The sequence below is a fragment of the Giraffa tippelskirchi genome, chromosome 5 (genome assembly GCF_054371585.1).
Source record: "Giraffa tippelskirchi isolate mGirTip1 chromosome 5, T2T-mGirTip1v1.2.pri, whole genome shotgun sequence".
Classification (NCBI taxonomy): Eukaryota; Metazoa; Chordata; class Mammalia; order Artiodactyla; family Giraffidae; genus Giraffa; species Giraffa tippelskirchi.
The window spans coordinates 93,953,255-93,968,020 of record NC_137279.1 but is presented as its reverse complement, the minus strand read 5'-3'; the positions used below and the strand labels follow the sequence as shown (position 1 = coordinate 93,968,020).

General features: G+C 50.6%; 2 protein-coding genes across 30 annotated transcripts in view; one reads left to right on the top strand and one right to left on the bottom strand.

Moving 5' to 3' along the window:
• PKLR (pyruvate kinase L/R) overlaps positions 1-14,766 on the bottom strand; it is a 22,157-nt gene that overhangs the window by 2,157 nt on the left and 5,234 nt on the right. For 2 of the 21 annotated variants that reach the window (XM_081494291.1, XM_081494296.1), the window contains exons 2-13: positions 9,949-10,064; positions 8,229-8,275; positions 7,125-7,255; positions 5,919-6,101; positions 3,111-3,202; positions 2,882-3,013; positions 2,546-2,732; positions 1,951-2,221; positions 1,679-1,829; positions 1,225-1,377; positions 964-1,130; positions 61-242 (exon numbers count right to left, since the gene is read on the bottom strand). In XM_081494291.1, the coding sequence (XP_081350417.1) occupies positions 61-242; positions 964-1,130; positions 1,225-1,377; positions 1,679-1,829; positions 1,951-2,221; positions 2,546-2,732; positions 2,882-3,013; positions 3,111-3,202; positions 5,919-6,101; positions 7,125-7,224 (1,618 nt within the window). In that variant the 5' untranslated portion in view covers positions 7,225-7,255; positions 8,229-8,275; positions 9,949-10,064. The other 19 variants (XM_081494303.1, XM_081494307.1, XM_081494290.1 and 16 more) reach the window with 14 other exon arrangements.
• FDPS (farnesyl diphosphate synthase) overlaps positions 11,215-14,766 on the top strand; it is an 18,525-nt gene continuing 14,973 nt past the window's right edge. For 8 of the 9 annotated variants that reach the window (XM_081494407.1, XM_081494404.1, XM_081494406.1 and 5 more), the window contains exon 1: positions 11,444-11,581. The gene's annotated coding sequence lies outside the window, so the exon portion shown is untranslated. Of the gene's footprint in view, positions 11,312-11,443; positions 11,582-14,766 lie in introns of those variants that run through there. The other variant, XM_081494408.1, reaches the window with a different exon arrangement.

Genomic DNA, 14,766 nt, shown 5'->3' with positions numbered 1-14,766 from the left:
GTGTAGGAAGTGGGGTTGGAGGACTCAGGATACAAATCCAGGGGGAGCTAGGGGGCTCACCACTTTCGATGCCAAATTGGACCCGGCGGTCCACATCGTCGGCCCAGATGTCCTCTGGAGGTTCACGGTAGAGCACAGGGAAGACTCCTCGGCACAGGTGGGCCTGGCGGGCAGCCTGAGCAGAGCGGGTGACAGCAATGACTGCTGCCCGAGGTCGGTACCGAGACAGAAGCTGGGCTGAGCTGAAAGAGGCAGACAAGGTCAGCCCAGAATATTGGAAGAGTGTTGGGTTCGGGTTCCAGGTGCTACCAATAAGCTGTGTGACCCCAGGTAAGTCATCATATTTTTTCTTGGCCTTAGTTTTCTCACCCATAAAGTGGGTGTAAGAATACCTGCCTTTCTGACCACATGGGGAAACTATGAGATGACTATAAAAAAAGATCTATCAAATGAGATAAGGAGAAACCTCTTTGAAAAACAGAAAACCCTTCTGGGAATGCATCTTTATATAGTATTTAACTTAAAAAGTTTCTTGTTAATCCTCATAACCCCATAAGCAAATGGAGGAGGATTATAGAACCTGGGTGACCTACCCAAGATGTCATAGCTAAGTTTCAGAGCAAAGATTTGAATTCCGACTTCTGGAGCCTTCTGTAATACCCCAGCATTGCAAAGCTTTGTGGGCTAAATGTAGAGGACCTGTTTCTGAACCCTGGGAGCCCAGATGGCCTGGAAGTCAGTGCACCCAGTGATGGCACCTTGCCCTCCCAACCCCTTGAGGAGATAGGCACAATTCCTGGTGTGCTCCAAGATCTGTCTCTCTAGGCTTCCAACTCCCATAGCTGCCTCTCTTCTTACCCCAGAAAGATCTCTGATGATGAGACAAAAGCCACGGTTGGGACCCATCCCAGCCTGCCCTGGACCCAAAGCTCTGTCCTGGTGTGTTCCCAGTGTTCTCCTCACCGGCCAGTTGTGGTCAGCACAATGATGGCAGCAGCACAGCACTTGAAGGCAGCCTCCACAGCACCAATAGCAGTGACCTCTGTGGGATCTCGGCTCAGTGGTGCCGCCCGGCGTAGCTCCTCAAAGAGCTGTCGGTGGTACACGGCAGCCTCTGCCTCCCGGGCAATCTGTGGGCACCAGGAAGTCAGGCTGGGCAAGGGTATTGGGATCTGGAAAGGGGGTGGTTTTCCAGCCCATTTGCCTGGCATTCTGAGCTCCTACCGCATGCTGCATCTTTACAGCCTCCACAGGAAAGTTGCCTTTAGCAGTCTCCCCTGACAGCATGATGCAGTCTGCCCCATCCAGCACGGCATTGGCCACATCACTCGTCTCTGCCCGAGTTGGTCGGGGCTTAGTGATCATGCTCTCCAGCATCTGAGGGATATCTTGAGGTCAGAGCTGTAGGAGTCATATCTGACTGGGGACCCTGCCCTGACTACGTCTCTGACATCCACACTCTGAGGGCCGTGAACACCAGAGTCACACTCACAAACTCTGTGATCCTGGCTGCTCTGTTTCCTCATCTGAAAATAGGGGTCACAGTAGGTCTTCCTAGCTTTGTTGTTTGAGGGTCAAACATTGGACAGCAAAACGTGCTAGAGACCTAAGGTGTGCGTATTCACCCTCGCTGTCCCCAGACTCATAGAGGGCCCTGCCCCCAGGGCTCATGGCAGACCTGTGTAGCACAGACAACGGGCTTTCCCGCCAAGTTGCAACGGCCGATCATCATCTTCTGAGCCAGGAAAACCTTCTCGGCCGGGATCTCAATGCCCAGGTCACCCCGTGCCACCATAATGCCGTCGCTCACCTCCAGGATTTCATCGAACCTGGGCAGTTGGGGAAGTCAGGGCTGGGAAAGACCCAAGAGAAGCCAGAGAGAGGCAGGCAGGGAAAGAGGAGGGAGATGGGGATGCGTAGGGCCTGATCGGAACAAAGACCAAGTCTCACTTCTTTACGCCCTCGTGGTTCTCGATTTTGCTAACGATCTTGATGCCCTGTCCTTCCGGCCCCAGAGCAGCCCGGACGGCAGCCACGTCGCTGGCTTTCCGCACGAAAGAGGCAAAGACGATGTCCACGCCATGCTCCACCCCGAAGCGCAGGTCCTGGACATCTTGCTCGGACAGCCCGGGCAGGTCCACCTGGGTGCCTGGCAAGTTCACGCCCTTCCGACTGCCCAGGACACCGCCGTTCTCCACTTCGGTCTCTAGCCCTTCTGAACCTGCGGGTATGGAAAGAGTCCGCCTAGGTTAGGGGTGAGGCTGGGGGCATAGTCACAGCAGTGGGAACACCGGGCTTGGACCCGCAAGAAAACGGAATGATGTCTTATTTGTTTCTTCATGCTCAGCCTGGGCTCTGCACCGAATAGCACAGGGTGGGCGTCCGTGGAAGAAACGTCTAATCCGCCAATCCAACCCCAGCCCAGGGTAGCCCAGGAGTCTGGATGCCAGGGGCTCGGGAAGGTGTGGTGGGCATGAAGGGCGAAGGCGGGACCGAAAGGAAGAGGGCCGACTGCGCAGAACCAGGGCGGGAGGCGGGTCCGCACCGATTTTCTTGACCACTAGGGAGATGAGCCCGTCGTCAATGTAGATGCGGCCCCCGACCGGCACGACTCGGACGATATTGGGGTAGTCCACCCACACGGTGTGCGCGTCCCCGCGCGTCCGGAACTCTGGGTCCACGGTCACCAGCACCTGGGAGCCCTTCACTATCTCCACTTCTGACGCCGGGTCCTAGGGGCGGGGCCAGAGGACCGCTGAGTTCGGCCTGCGGCGGTCAGGGCCAGCCCCTCCCGATGCTCCGCCCTAGGGACAACTTCCTTCACGCCGCACCGCCCGCTTCGCCGTCGCAGGAACAGGGCGGGTCGCGGGTCCTCTCTCACCCCTTGCAGGATCCCAGTGCGTATCTCTGGTCCCTTGGTGTCCAGAGCGATGGCCACGGGTCGGTAGCTGAGCGGAGAATTTGCAAAGCTCTCCACCGCCTCCCGGATGTTAGCGATGGACTCAGCATGGTACTGGGGACCAGAAAAAAGCCAGGATTTCAGGGGAAGCTGGCCGGGACCCCGGGGCATCCTCTAGCCCCACCCGTCTCCCCGTGGCCCCGCCCTGAACCTCGTGGGAGCCATGGGAGAAGTTGAGTCTCGCGATGTTCATCCCAGCCCTGATCATCTCCTTGAGGCGCTCCACGGAGCGAGATGCCGGCCCTGGAACCAGAGACCCGATTCAGACAACTTTCTCACCGAACCTGAGTGACAACCGAACCCATCATCACCCTTGGGGCCGCCCCAGGCCGCAGAAGTCCTGTCACCCGACCTTTGTTCCCTGACCCCCACCCCTGCACACAGATCAGAAACTACGTTCCCCTCTCCAGCTAAGACCCGCCTCCTTGCACTGCAAGGGCCTAGAAGGGTGGGCTCAGCCAGGACTGAGACGACAGTGTTGGCCTTGATGTTATGTGCTGCAGTGTGGGGGAACCCCAGTAAATGAGAAGGGGATGGGTGCCAAGCTTTAGAGCCTCCTTCCTGTTGGACTGAGGAGAGTTGAGTTCCATTCCTTCCCTGCTGGTAGGACAGCTGAGTAACTGAGACCCAGCTGACCAGCCTCTCCAGTCCCTCCCTAAGCCAGTTCTTCCACTTGTGTACTGGGTCTCCTTCTCACCAGATCAAAAACAGATTCAGCAGTTACCCCAGTTCTCTAAGTCATCACTGTTTTCCTTTTCTGTTAGATCAATCCCATCAGCATGTAAGCCTGGTGTTATTTCATCCAACAACAACAAATTCTCCTAATTTCAGTTCCCCTTCTAGCTACACAGCCCTATTCCTTTGCTCACCGTCTCAGCAAAATTCATGACGAGAGTTATCTCTGTATCCTCTCCCCCTATTCTCCTTGCACCCACTCTCCATTACATCTGTTCTTGTCAAGGTCACCAACAACCTCTGTGTTGTTGCTAAATCTAGTGGTTAGTCCTCATTTTAGCTGGTCTGTCAGCAGTATTTGACACACATCCTTGACATACATTCTTGGCTTGGCCTCCAGGACATCACTCTCTCCTGGTTTACTTCTACCTCACTGGCTGCTCTGTTGCAGCCTTAGCTCCCATTAGATGACCATTCCTCTTCTCCCATTTTACTTTCACCCTCTTGGTAGTCTCAACTAGTCTCATGGCTTTACATACCATCAGTATGTCAACAACTTGCAAATTTACATCTCCAGTGTAGACCCCTCTCCCAAAACCAGAGTTGTGTATCTGATTGCCTATTCTGTACCACACTTGCATGACTAATATGTGTAATCAAACTCAACAAGCCCCAAACTGAACTGATCTCTCCTCTAAACATTTCCACCACAGTCTCTCCTGCTCAGTTGATAATGGATTCTTCCAGCTCCTCACACCAAAAAACTGGGACTAGTCCTTGACTCCTTTTTCACCTCCACCCCCACCCCATATCCAATCCATCATATCCCGTTGGCTCTACCTTCAAAATACATTCAGAATATTGTCCCTTCTCAGCAGCCCCACTGCCACCACCTGGTGTAAACCAGAAATACTGCAGGAGCAGCTTGGGTGTTCACCCCCACCCCCAACCCCAATCTACTTTCAATATAGCAACCAGGGCAGTTCTGTTAAGACCTAAGTAACAGCATGTAACTCCTGCTCATACAGTGGTTTCAGTTTCACACTACACTTGGAGTGAAACTCAACTCAAATTCTAAAAATGGCCTACTAACCCTCCATGATCTTCCTCTTCCTCCAACCTCTTCATTTTTGCTGCTCTTCCCCTTGATGGTTTCCAGCCTCCTTGACTTAGGGCCTTGGCACTGACTATTCCCTTTGCCTAGAACTCTCTTCCCTCAGACATCTGCATGGCTCATTTTCTCATCCCCCTCAAGTCTTTGCTCAGATCTAATTTTCTCAACAATGGCTACCCTGACTCCCTATTAGGACTACAACCTCTCTCCTGCCCTTGCATTTTAATGCCCCTTTCCATGCTTGATTTTTCCTTTTTTTTCATAGTACTTATCAGTTTCTAATATACTAAATACTTTCCTTATTTTTTAAATAACTTATTACATTTATAATTGTCCCACCCAGCTAGATTGTCAGCTCCTCAAGAGTAGGGATCTTTGTCTGTTTTTTTCTTTTCAATATTTATTTATTTGATTGTGCTGGGTCTTAGTTGTGGCATGTGGGTTCTAGTTTCCTGACCAGGGATTGAACCTGGGCTTCCTGCATTGGGAGCATGGAGTCTTAGCCACTGGACAACCAGGGAAGTCTCTTTTTAAAAAATAATTATTTTTACTTATTTGGCTATGCTGTGCAGATGGGATCTACTTCCCCAGCTAAGGATAGAACCTGGGCCCTCTGCAGTAGAAGCATGGAATCCTAACCAGGGAAGTCCCTGTCTGTTTATTTCATTTCACTGACCTACTCCCAGGATGCAGAAGCTTATCTACCAAGCACTTAACAAATATTTGTTGGGCTTCTGAAGTTGTCCAGTGGTTAAGAATCTCCCTTGCAATGCAGGGGACACCAGCTTGATTCCTGATCCAGGAGGATCCCACATGTTTCACGGTAACTAAGCCTGTGCAGCACAACTACGGAGCCTTGTTCTAGAGACTCCAAGCCGCAGATACTGAGTCCACTTGTCCTAGAGCCCATGCTCTACAAGAGAAGCCACCGCAATGAGGAGCCTGCACACCACAACTAAAGAGTAGCCCCTGCCCTCAGCAATTAGAGAAAGCCCTCTTGCAGCAATGACCTCGTTCAGCCATAAATAAATAAATTTTTAAAATATATATTTATTTATTTATCCCTCAGTCAAACAAGGAGAAGTCTCAAAGAACACAGAAGATGAGGCAGCACCTTGAGAAGCACACACGAGGCCCTGTGATGCTGCAGGCGGGAATGGGGGTGCTTACCGATGGTGGCAATGATGCTGGTACTGCGAGCAGTCACAGGCTCAGAGTCGATGTCCAGCAGACACAGATGTTCCAGGAAGGTGTCTGCCATAGCGGCTGGCAGCTGCTGCCGCTGGAAGAAGGAAATGCCCAGCTCCTGGGTCATCTGGGCTACACTAGCCAGCCGCAGGTACCCTGCTGGTCCTGCAGTAGAAAGGGGCTGCATGGGCACCTGTCTCTGGTCCCCATCCTTTCATCTCAGCATGCTTTCTATTCCTTCCCTCAGTTCTCCAGTTTTTGTTGAGTCTTATGAGCTGGGCATTGTGCATACATTATCTTATTTAGTCACTAGGATGCTAGTAAGCAGGTACTGTTATATGCTCTGTAATTATCCCCATTTTCTAGGTAAGGAAACAGAGGCTGAGAAAGGTTAAATCAGTTGCCCAAAGTTGTATAGCTTCTAATTAACAGAGACAAGATTCCCATTTAGGTCTGACTAACTCCAGGCTCAAATTCTTGATCACCTAGCTATCCAGTCCCTCACAACCTCAAACTTCTTGCCCTTTAGCTGCTGACTTCTCTCAGCCTCAGCCCCCCTTGATATCTAGTCCACAGTGGCCCTTCATTTCCAGGCCGAGAATCACCCAGTTCCCTTTCCTAAGGTTCCTGTCTTCTTCCCTCCAGCCCCTGACAATTGACTGGCATCCCACTCCCTCCTTTGAGTTTCCTCAGCCCCTTCAGTGCTACTCCAGGTCCTGAAGTCTCTGTAGCTTGCCCCAGCCCAGCTCAGAGGAAGAGGAGCCCCAGTGCCAGCCACACCTTCCATGCCACTGCACACCTGTCTGTCTCCGGGGATCTGCTCCATACTGTTAACTGTCGGAGGCAGGAGGCCAGCTGGGCGGGGGATTGGCTCTGTATCTTGGTTAAAGTGTCACCAGTGCCTCCTCTGTCACTGGAAGCCTTGTGCACCAGGGGCCAGAGTCCAGTAGTCATGGGAATGCCCCTTGGCTCCCAGGCGGCAAGCTCCCTTCTGCCCTGCCTATTGGGGTTGGGAGAAGAGGCCCAGACTGGGGTCTATAAATTAACATGGAGGAGACTCTGAACAGAGATCCTCCCCAAATACCTCCTAGCCAGCAGCAGATATGGACCATCTGTCCTCCCACCCACACCTGATTTCTACCCTCTTTTCTTCCCTTTTCTTCAATGGCATCTGGTGCCCCTTCTTACCTCCTGGAGCCCCAATCAGGATGGACTTCACTAAATCCCGTCGGGACTTAGAAATCCATGACCAGAGCCATTTGGGGGTTATGTTCTTCTGCACTGACATGCTTCAAAATTCGGAGCTGGAGCCTTCTGGACTGTGAAGAGAGAAGGGGGTGAGGATAACAAAACTGCTGGTCTTATCAAAAGGATCCAGAAAAAAGAAAAAGGGCACACCCAGTGGGCCACCCCTACCCGCATGCAGAGTCTCTTCCCTGGACCTGCTGGCTCTCTGCCCCTGTCTTCTGGCATTCCGCCCTTCTCTCATCCATTTTTCCTGATAAATTTTTTTTTCAGTAATTATTTATTAAAGACTGCTGCTGCTGCTGCTAAGTCGCTCAGTCGTGTCCGACTCTGTGTGACCCCATAGACAGCAGCCCACTAGGCTCCCCCATACCTGGGATTCTCCAGGCAAAAATACTGGAGTGGGTTGCCATTTCCTTCTCCACCTGATAAATTTTTAATCCATCCATTCTGTCTGGTCATCAACCTGAATAGAGATTTTTTTTTTTTTTTGCTAGTAATATGGTCCCTTTGAGGGGCTTCCCTGGTAGCTCAGCTGGTAAAGAATCCACCTGCAATGTGGGAGACCTGGGTTTGATCCCTGGGTTGGGAAGATCCCCTGGAAAAGGAAATGGCTACTCACTCCAGTATTCTGGCCTGGAGAATTGCATGGACCATATAGTCCATGGGATCGCAGAGAGTCAGACACAACTGAGCGACTTTCACTTTCACTATGGTCCCTTTGTACTTTACTGAAGTTAGCCCTAGATGAATCTAGGAAGCAGGGGATTTAGGGTAGGGACTGGAGGTTGAAGAAAGGGGATGGGGCACATTTTGATCATGCAGTGAGATTCTCTAGAAGGGCTCTGATAGCATCATTGTCATTATCACATTGGCTCCTGTCTGCTCGATGACCATTTGCAATCTTTATTGAGCACCTACTCTGTGCCAGGTCCTGAGGATGCAGTGGTAAGCAAAACAGAGCCCATGCCCTTCTGTGGAATTTTTAGTATGGTGATGAGACAGACTATAAACAAGTGTTAAGCAAATAAATATATAACTACATACTTTGTAAATTCTATGAAGAATGGATCATGGTGCTGGAACAGAGAAGCCTGTGAGAAGAAGGGGATTTGTTTTAGATGAGGTGGTTGGGGAAAACCACTTTGAAGTGATCATATATTTTTAACAATATTTATTTATTTGGCTATGCCAGGTCTTAGTTGCAGCACACAGGATCTAGTTCTCTGACCAGAGATCGAACCTGGGCCCCCTGCACTGGGAGCATGGAATCTTAACCACTGGACCATCAGGGAAGTCCCTGAAGTGATCATATTTAAGCTGAGATTTGGAGGAGAAAGAACCAGTGGGGAAAATTTGGCACAAGGAGTTTTCTATGGGGTTGGAAATAATATATCCCAAGACTCTGAGGAAGGAAAGGCCTGGTGCTAAAGAGAGGGCAAGCTGCAGTGAGAGCAGAGGCGCATGGACCCTGTGAAACTGGAGGCAGAAGCAGGGCCTTGGAGGGCAGTGGGCTCATCCAGGAGGGTAGCAGTCAACTGACGCTTTAGAGACCAGACAGTAGGTGAAGGGGGACCAGTGAGGAGTTTTAGGGGAAATCGAGGTGGGAGGACTAGCATAGTGGCAGTGGAGATGGAGAGTGGGAACCAGATCTGAGATGTATGTTGGAGAAGAGCAGACAGGATGGAATGATGGTGCTATGTGGGGAGAGGCACAGCGAGGCTCCCAGACCCAAAAGGATGGCACTAAGGACTCTGGCTTGAGCAGTTAGGTAAGGAAGGGAAGAGAGATTTGCAGGGGAAAACATTCAAGGTCTCTGTTTTAGATAGGAACCCGCCTGCCAGTGAAGGAAACATAAGTGACGTGGGTTTGATCCCTGGGTCGGGAAGATCCCCTGGAAGAGGGCGTGGCAATGCACTCCAGTCTTCTTGCCTGGAGAATCTCATGGACAGAAGAGCCTGGCCACTACAGTCCATAGGGTCGCAGAGTCGGACACGACTGAATCGACTTAGGAGCCACACAAGTTTGCCATGTTGGTTCATCAGTAAAATTGACAGGCAGACCATTGAATCTGTTCACTGAGCACACAGCATGTGCTGGTACAACATGCAAGGCCTCATACACATCCTCACCTTTTATCATCATGACAATCTAGAAGCAAGGTGGGACTAATAGCCTGGTTTGTTTTTATTTTAAGTTAGTGTGGCTGCATGTATGGCTTGTGAGATCTTATTTCTGTGACCAGGGATTGAACCCAGGCCCTGGCAGTGAAAGCACAGAGACCTAACCACTGGACTGCCAGGGAATTCCTCTAACAGCCTGATGAGGGAACTCAGGCTAGCAGGATGTGTTGGACTTCTTCTGTTGCCACTCCACATTCTTTCTTTAGCCTTTCCACTCTGCTCTGTAGCCAGGAGGCTGAAGGCCTTGTCCCGTGACCTCTGTAGGGGTTGGCTAGAGAATGGCACTAACAGGAGATGAGGTAGAGGAGAGTAAGTCTGCTCTCCCTCTGTGAGGTTGCTGTAGATCACAGCAACTGCTGTCTGTTTCTGGGGGGCCTTCTCTCTCCAGATTCTAGGAACTGTGCTCCCTCCATCTCCTGGGCCCCTGAGGGGGGTAACTAAGCCACTGTTACTAGCTTGGGGGTAATGCACTCACTATTCCTTGTGGTTCACCAATACTCTGCCCATAACTTTGCACATAATCCTCTTATGAAACAGTCCTTGAATTATCCAATTTGAGAAAGACTTTTGTCTGACATACTGGCCTGGAGCTAAAAATCTTGCCACTGGTAGAGCTGGGCCAACCACTCCAGAGAATGTAGTTCTAGAGTCTGAGTAGTGTAACCATTTAAGCTCTATTCCTTCCCTTTCAGCACTGTTCCTGGAAGAGAAGGGGAGAAGCTTCAGACCTTGATTGGAAAAGAAAGAAGACAGACAGGAGGAAGGACTTCCCCAGGGGGAATGATCCTGGAGTCCTAGGCTCTATCTACAGAAGACAGAACAAATAAAAGTGCACAACAGCTGTTACTAGAGTGAACATAACATAATAAACCTCAGGGGCTAGGAATTCAGGTCTTGTGCTTGGGGGTTGGAGAGAGACATTATTTGACCTGGCGATTTCAAACTGACTCCAGGACCAGTTGGGAGGACAAGAATCCCAGAGAGTCAAGTCCCAAGCGGCCAACAGGAGGTGGGGCCTGGTGACCCAAGATAGCCCCTGTCCTGTCCAGCCGACGGACAGACACCTTGCCCTAAAATCAGGCCACAGAGGAAAAGCAGTCTGGCTGACGCTGGGTCCATAAGTAACCACGTGAGAGATGGCCTGCCCCTTGTCATGGGGTTGGGCAGCTCTGAGTAGGAGGCCTGTGGGTGAGAAATCTGGGAGGACTATAGGCCCCCCGCGATCCAAACAGAATGGGTGTACTTAACTTTGTCCGATGGGACCCTTCCCTACCCCCTGACACCTTCCAACATACACAGGCCTCTGATGTGACATCAAACACGCACACAAGCATAGATGGGCCATCATGTGCCCTGTCCCGTGCAGAGTTTGGCTCCCTGCCCAGACAGGAGAGGGCCAGGGATGTTAGCAGTAAGGTTTAATAAAGTGTGTGTGTCAGGCAGGGTGATGGAGCTGTGTCCAGGACAGAGGGCACCAGGAGAGAGACTGAGTGATGCTGGCGAGGGAGGTCAGGGTGGTTTCATGGAGGTGATACCAGAGCTGTATAGTCAAGGACAGAGAGTGCCCTGCGTTGGGACACATGCGCACACATGTACACAAACACCCCCATTTCACCCATGCAGACGTCCCCTCAACTCTAACACAGAGTCAACACACCGCCGGCGCACACGCATACAGCAGACTCACAAAGATTCTGACACACTGGAACCTCACACTCTTTTTCTTATACACACACACACTCACACACACAGTGTCTAGGCTTTCTCCCCAGCCCAAGGTGCCTTTATTCTGCCAACCGGAGAACACCGCCCACCTCATCCGATAAAAGGCTCCCGGCAGGCCTGCGAGGGGCGCGCGCGAGCCGCCCGCCGGGCCCAAGGGTGAGGCCGGGGCCCCTGGGAGAAGGAGGTCCCTGGCCCGCGCCCCTGTCCCGACCCGGAGCCAAGGTGAGGCGGAGACTCTCTCAGCCACGGTTTCGTCATCTGCAAATAGAGATACTAAACCTTCCGGGGCTCTCCACGCGATAACGTACGGGGACTTGCTGTGAGCACTGCCGGAACAGAGAGCGCGGAAATACTGCTCTTGTTCTCCGGCAAACGTGACGACTTCCCTGCCTCTGTAGTCAGCAGAATCTCGGGGGTGGGGCCCTGCCTCTATTATCTATTTCCCTGCGCTGTTTCCAGAAGTGCCATCGAATTCGTCCAGAATGTATTTAGGTGAATTTTTATTTTATTTATTTTCGGCTGTTCTGGGTATTGGTTGCTCCCCGCGGGGTTTTCTCTCCTTGCGGTGAGCAGGCTTCTGGTTGCAGTGGCTTTCTCTTGTTGCGGAGCACCGGCTCTATGGCGCCCAGACTTCAGTAGTTGCAGCATGTGGACTCACCAGTCCGTCGCTGCCTAGTTCCAGAGCACAGGCTCAATAGTTGTGGCCCACTGGCTTAAGTTGCTGGGCAGCATATGGGATCTTCCCGGATCAGGGATCGAACCTGTGTCTCCTGCACTGGCAGGCGGATTCTTTACCACTGAGCTACCAGGGAAGCCCTATTTAGGTTTATTTGTATAGATATTTACACAATGTTAAAATTCAAAGGTACAGAGTATAGGTCAAGAGTTTCTTCCTTCACCTCCTTGCCCAGCCACTGAGTTTCCCCCAGCAGGTTACCAGATTTCTGAGCTTTCTGTGTGTTCTCCAAGAAATAGATGATGCAGGTACAAACAGAAAAACGATACCAATTAAACAGTAACTCCCAGCTCTTCCCTCTTCCCAATTCCTGGTGACAACTATTCTACTTTCTGGCTGTATGAACTGACTATTCTAGGTACCTCCTATAAGTGGACTCACACATTATTTTTTCTTTTGTGCCTGGCTTATTTCACTTAGTACAATGCCTTCAAGATTCATCCACGTGGTTTCATGCGTCAGAATTCCCTTCCTTTTTAAGGCCGAATGATATTCCATCATATGTATATACCACCCTGTGTTTATCCATTCCTCTGTTGATGGACCCTCGGGTTGTTGCTGTCTTTTGACTATTGGGAATAATGCTGCTATGAACATGGGTGTATGGGCCCAGGTCTTTGCCTCCTCCTCCTGGGGCCTTTTGTGAAGGCCTGTCCTATTTGGCCTAGGTCTCATGTTGCATTTGGGGCGGGGCAGAGGGTGCACTCTGGTGGGAGGATGGGTGAGTGGAAGAGCCATACATTGAGGTTTGGGGAGGAGGTGGAGGCTGGAAAAAGAACACTCTGCTTACCGCTAATGAGCCCCATCACGCTTGGAGGAAAAGCCAAAGTCCTTACAAGGCCTTGCTTCCTCTCAGTCCTCCTCTTGTGCTCAGTCGCTCAGTTGTGTTCGACTCCTTGCGACCCCACAGACTGTAGCCCGCCAGGCTCCTCTGTCCATGGTATTTGGCAGGCAATAATACTGGAGTGGGTTGCCATGCCTTCCTCTAGGGGATCTTCCTGACTCAGGGATCGAATCCCTGTCTCTTATGTCTCCTGCACAGGCAGGCAGGTTCTTTACCACTAGCACCACCTGGGTAGCCCCCCAGTCCTCCTCTTACTATCCCTTTAATCCCGGCACGTTGATGTCCTTGCTGTTTCTCAAACATGGAAAGTCAGTTCCTGCCTCAGAGAGGGCTGCTGCATTTGCTGTTTCCGCCTCTATCCATGGAGAATGCCCTTCCTCTAGATAAGGAAGTAATACCTTGCTTATTGCGTGAGTGCTAAGTCACTTAGTCGTGTCTGACTCTTTGTGACCCCATGGACTGTAGCCCTCCAAGCTCCTCTGTCCATGGGATTCTCCAGGCAAGAATAATGGAGTGGGTTGCCATGCCGTCCTCGAGGAAATCTTCCCGACCCAGGGATCGAACCCGCAGCTCTTATTTCTCCAGCATTGGCAGGTGGATTCTTTACCACTAACCACCTGGGAAGCCCACCTTGCTTATTACTTCTTTCTGATTTCTTTCCTGTATCGCCTTACCAGTGAGGCCTCTGATCACTCATTTAACACTGCAATCTTCCCTTTCCTGCTTTGCTCTCTTTCCCTCTTCAATTTTTATACATGTCACTTGTTAACTGTGTTCCCACCCCACCAAGGGGCTTCCCTAGTGGCTCAGTTGGTAAAGAATCTGCCTGCAATGCAGGAGACCCAGGTTCGATCCCTTCATTGGGAAGATCCACTGGAGGGCATGGCAACCCACTCCACTATTCTTGCCTGGAGAATTCCATGGACAGAGGATCCAGGCAGGCTACAGTCCATGGGATCTCAGAGTCGGATACGACCGTGCGACTTTCACTTCACCCCACCTAGAGAGTTCCAGGAAGACAGGAATTCTGTCTGTTTTGTCCTCTGCTATACTGCTAGTGCCTGGTAGGTGCTCAATAAATAACTTTGATGAATGAGGGGGCCCAGCTGTCAGTGTGACTCAGAAGGGTCCAGCCAGCCCCAGCTGCCTTTTGCTTCTCTTCTTTTCTCAGCTATTTGTGAGGCCTCTTCAGACAACCATTTTGTATTTTTGCATTTGTTTTTCTTAGAGATGGTTTTGATCACTGCCTCCTGTACAATGTTAGGAACTTCTGTCCATAGTTCTTCAGGCACTCTGTCTGTCAGATCTAATTCCTTGAACCTACTTGTCACTTCCACTGTATAATCATAAGGGATTTGATTTAGGTCATACCTGAATGGCCTAGTGGTTTTCCCTACGTTCTTCAATTTAAGTCTGAATTTTGCAATAAGGAGTTCATGATCTGAGCCACAGTCAGCTCCCGGGCTTGTTTTTGTTGACTGTATAGAGCTTCTCCATCTTCAGGTACAAAGAATATAATCAATCTGATTTCGGTATTGTCCATCTGGTGATGTCCATCTGTAGTCTTCTCTTGTGTTGTTGGAAGACAGTGTTTGCTATGACCAGTACATTCTCTTGGCAAAACTCTGTTAGCCTTTGTCCTGCTTCATTTTGTACTCCACAGCCAAACTTGCCTGTTACTCCAAGTATCTCTTGACTTCCTATTTCTGCATTCCAGTCTCCTATGATGAAAAGGACATCTTTTTTTGATGTTAGTTCTAGAAGTTCTTGTAGAAACATTACTTTGCCTACAAAGGTCCATATAATCAAAGCTATGATTTTTCCAGTAGTCATGTACAGATGGACAATAAAAAAGGCTAAGTGCCAAAGAATTGATGCCTTTAAACTGTGGTGCTAGAGAAGACTCTTGAGAGTCCCTTGGACAGTAAGGAGATCAAACCAGTCAATTCTAAAGGAAATTAATCATGAATATTCATTGCAAGGACTGATGCTGAAGCTCCAATACTTTGGTCACCTGCTGTGAAGAGCTGATTCATTGGAAGAGACCTTACTGCTGGGAACGATTGAAGGCAGGAGGAGAAGGGGACAACAGAGGAT